This window comes from Penaeus monodon, chromosome 3 (assembly GCF_015228065.2).
Source record: "Penaeus monodon isolate SGIC_2016 chromosome 3, NSTDA_Pmon_1, whole genome shotgun sequence".
NCBI lineage: Eukaryota > Metazoa > Arthropoda > Malacostraca > Decapoda > Penaeidae > Penaeus > Penaeus monodon.
Genome location: NC_051388.1, coordinates 47928878 through 47932463, shown reverse-complemented (window position 1 = coordinate 47932463; position 3586 = coordinate 47928878). Strand labels below are relative to the sequence as shown.

At 38.5% G+C, this 3586-nt stretch overlaps 1 protein-coding gene across 1 annotated transcript in view; it reads right to left on the bottom strand.

Annotated features, from left to right (window-relative positions):
• Positions 1-3358, bottom strand: part of LOC119586825 (adhesive plaque matrix protein-like) — a 6446-nt gene extending 3088 nt beyond the window's left edge. Inside the window, exons 1-6 of the mRNA XM_037935552.1 lie at positions 3335-3358; positions 3082-3168; positions 2676-2981; positions 597-635; positions 347-433; positions 1-240 (exon numbers count right to left, since the gene is read on the bottom strand). The exon at positions 1-240 is cut by the window's left edge and continues 105 nt beyond it. Coding sequence (XP_037791480.1) covers positions 1-240; positions 347-433; positions 597-635; positions 2676-2981; positions 3082-3168; positions 3335-3346 — 771 coding nt within the window. The 5' untranslated portion in view covers positions 3347-3358. The remainder of the gene's footprint in view (positions 241-346; positions 434-596; positions 636-2675; positions 2982-3081; positions 3169-3334) is intronic.
• Positions 3359-3586: the final 228 nt, after the last annotated feature.

The following is a 3586-nucleotide window of genomic DNA, read 5'->3' as shown; positions in this document are numbered from 1 at the left end:
GGGCTTGTAGGCAGGAGCAGGCTTGTACTCGGGGTACTGAGCTTCACCCTCGTAGCTCACCTCAGCAACGTAGCCAGAGTCGCCGTTGACAGTGTAGGCGACCTTCTGCAGACGACCGTCGGGAAGGAGAACGTAGTAAGAACCCTGAGTATCGTAACCGTCGCGAGCTTCCTGGTGACCGAAGTCGTTTCCGGAGTAGTCGTCCTTCACTGCATAGTTGAAGTCGTACTTGGCTGGACCCTAAAGAAGGGTGAAAATAATATGCATCAGACATGAACATTGGGAACGATTTGTATCTTGATGAAATATATGTATAGAGTTATCGGTATAGGAAAGTTTTTCTTACGTCGTAGGTTGCAGGAGGAGCATAACCGTAGGAAGGCTGTGAAGGAGCAGCCAAAGTTACGGCCACAAGGGCGAGAGCGAGGGCGGTCTGAAATTAGGCATAAATTTTAAAGTGTTGAAAATAATTTCTAATGTAATACTAGTACATGCACCCGCACACATACATACATGTGTGTGTATGTGTGTCAACTAATATATTTGCCTTTGGGCGGTAAACATTATGCATTATGAAAAGGATAAGGGATTCTCACCTTAGTGAACATGATGGTGAAGGTAGATCGAGTGTGATACTCAGAACATTGAGCAGTTGGCTTTTATACTCGTGACAGAAAAAGACACGCCCTCCGCCCCTCCCTTTCCCTCCAGTAACCAACCTTTACCTTGGTAGGGGAAGGACGTAAGTAGTTTCCGTTGTTTGAAATGAGAATGATAGTCTTTATCGAATCTATTGAATCCGTGTGTGATTTTGATTTCACCCTATTTTATGAATCTCTCTCTCTCTCTCACAGATACATGCATGTGTGTAAATATAAAGATGAAGCTATATAAAGAACAATAACAATATTGAAGTTAATAGTGCTTTCACAAAGACCATTGTGATTATCCTCTTGTAGTAGCACTTTTTATATTTTTCGTTCCTAAATCAGCATACCGGTTAATGTTCAACGTCAAAATACAAGAAAATCTTGTATATTATATATATATATATATATATATATATATATATATATATATATATATATATATATATATATATATATAATAAAACACGCATACACGTGCGCAAGCACACACACACACACACACACACACACACACACACACACACACACACACACACACACACACACACACACACACACACACACACATACACACATACACACACATATATAGTTACATGCATATGGACATACGAGCGTGTTAATATTCTTATGTATATAGATAAATGATAGAAAAATGAAAAGATAGACAGATAACCAGAGATGAAGAAGGAGAGGGAGGTAAAAGGACATATAATGGAACAAGAAATGATTTGACAAGGACCGTCATTTTTTTATTTATTTTTTTTTCTAACATTATGTTATTTCAGTTGCCTTATCTATGCAGTTAAGCTTAAACATCTAATCACGTATGGGAGCAGCCATGAACCCATGAATCTAGGAAACTCTGATTACAATGGCCAGGGTGCAGACTTGAAGTATATTTGATATGCATGTCCTTTTTTTGCATCGCCTAGGTTAAACGATTCTGATCCACTGAATATTGCTAGATCCAAACTTAATAAGACTAATTGTAATACCTGAGAATTATGGACATATTTCCAACTACAAAATATCTAAAATTAGATGGTTCTGCCTTTCATACATTCATTATGGTTATCATGGCCAGAACTTATGAAGAGAATTCGCGGCAATGCCTTATGAGAGTAGTATGGGAGTAGGGTGGTCGAGATATTGAATTTAATCTTACTTAATGATGATGACAATCATGATGATAATAATAATACTAACAATGAGTTTTCGCATAACTGATGTGTGTATGGGAGCAGGGTGTTGAGGTACTGAATTAATGCTGTTTAATGATGCTGATAATAATGATAATACTAACAAGGACTTTCGCATAACTGATGTATGCCAAATGGCATAATATACGCGGAGACGAACTTGCCGGCGTTTAGGACCGTACGGAACTCAAGTTCATGGTTGTTTTTTCGTTGCACATCCCATTGAGGGTAGCTATAGTATTCTTTATATAGCTAATGTTATAAACAGCTCTTGAAGTTACTTCAAACAGCTCACAATATTTGTTAGTGGTAGAAGATGGAATCGATGTAGGAATCATCATTAAGTTTTCATCTGTACGCACAGATGTTTCTGCAATGATGAGTTTTACATTTTTTTTCGCTTTGCTTTCACTTAGAAGCCTATAGTTACAGATAGCAGCAATTTATATATCTAAGATTTCAGAAGACATTTCAAATTATGTTTGTCTGCGCACTATTTCACTATTTCTAAATTATGAGTTTCCTGTTATTGCAGTGTCATTGGCAGTTCATAAAATTGCCTGTTACTCTTGCTTAAATTCACTCATACGGGGCGATGTAGGAGGCTGAATATAACTTTACAACTGTATTTGACTTGTTATATATATATATATATATATATATATATATATATATATATATATACATATATATATATGTATGTATGTATGTAAATGTAACCTAGCAGCCTTTTAGGATAGGCAACAAAAATGAATGATGATAGAATTTTTGTTTAATTAATAAATAGTCATCCAGTGTATACTCAAAATTGTTTCATTTAAGCATAAGCAGGAGCAGAGTTGTAAACAGGGGCGGGCTTGTAAGCGGGGGTGGGCTTGTAAGCGGGGGTGGGCTTGTATGCTGGGGCGGGCTTGTACTCGGGGTACTGAGCTTCACCCTCGTAGCTGACCTCAGCCACGTAGCCAGAGTCGCCGTTGACAGTGAAGGCGACCTTCTGCAGACGACCGTCGGGAAGGAGAACGTAGTAAGAACCCTGAGTATCGTAACCGTCGCGAGCTTCCTGGTGACCGAAGTCGTTTCCGGAGTAGTCATCCTTAACGGCATAGTTGAAGTCGTACTTGGCAGGAGCCTAAAGAAAAATGAAATTGATACGTATCAAATATGAACATTAACAACGTTTTGTATCTTCATGAGATATATGTATACAGTTATTAGTATAGGAATCTTACGTCGTAGGTTGCAGGAGGAGCATATCCGTTGGAAGGCTGTGAAGGAGCAGCTAAAGTTACGGCCACAAGGGCGAGAGCGAGGACGGTCTGAAATTAGGCATAAACTTTAAAGTTTTGAAAATACAAATGTAATATAGAACATGCAACTGCACACACACAAGCACACATACATGTATATGTATGTGTGTAAACTAATATATTTGACTTTGGGCGGTAAACATTATGGAGTATGAAAAGGGTAAGGGATTCTCACCTTAGTGAACATGATGGTGAAGGTAGATCGAGTGTAATACTTAGAACATCGACCAGTTGGCTTTTATACTCGGGACCGAAAAAGACACGCCCTCTGCACCTCCCTTTCCCTCCTGTAACCAACTTTTACCTTGGTAGGGGAAGACGTACGTAGTTTCTATTATTTGACATGAGAATGATGGTCTTTATCGAATCTATCTAATCAGTGTGCGATTTTAACTGTTCACTTTATTTTCTGACTCTCTCTCTCACC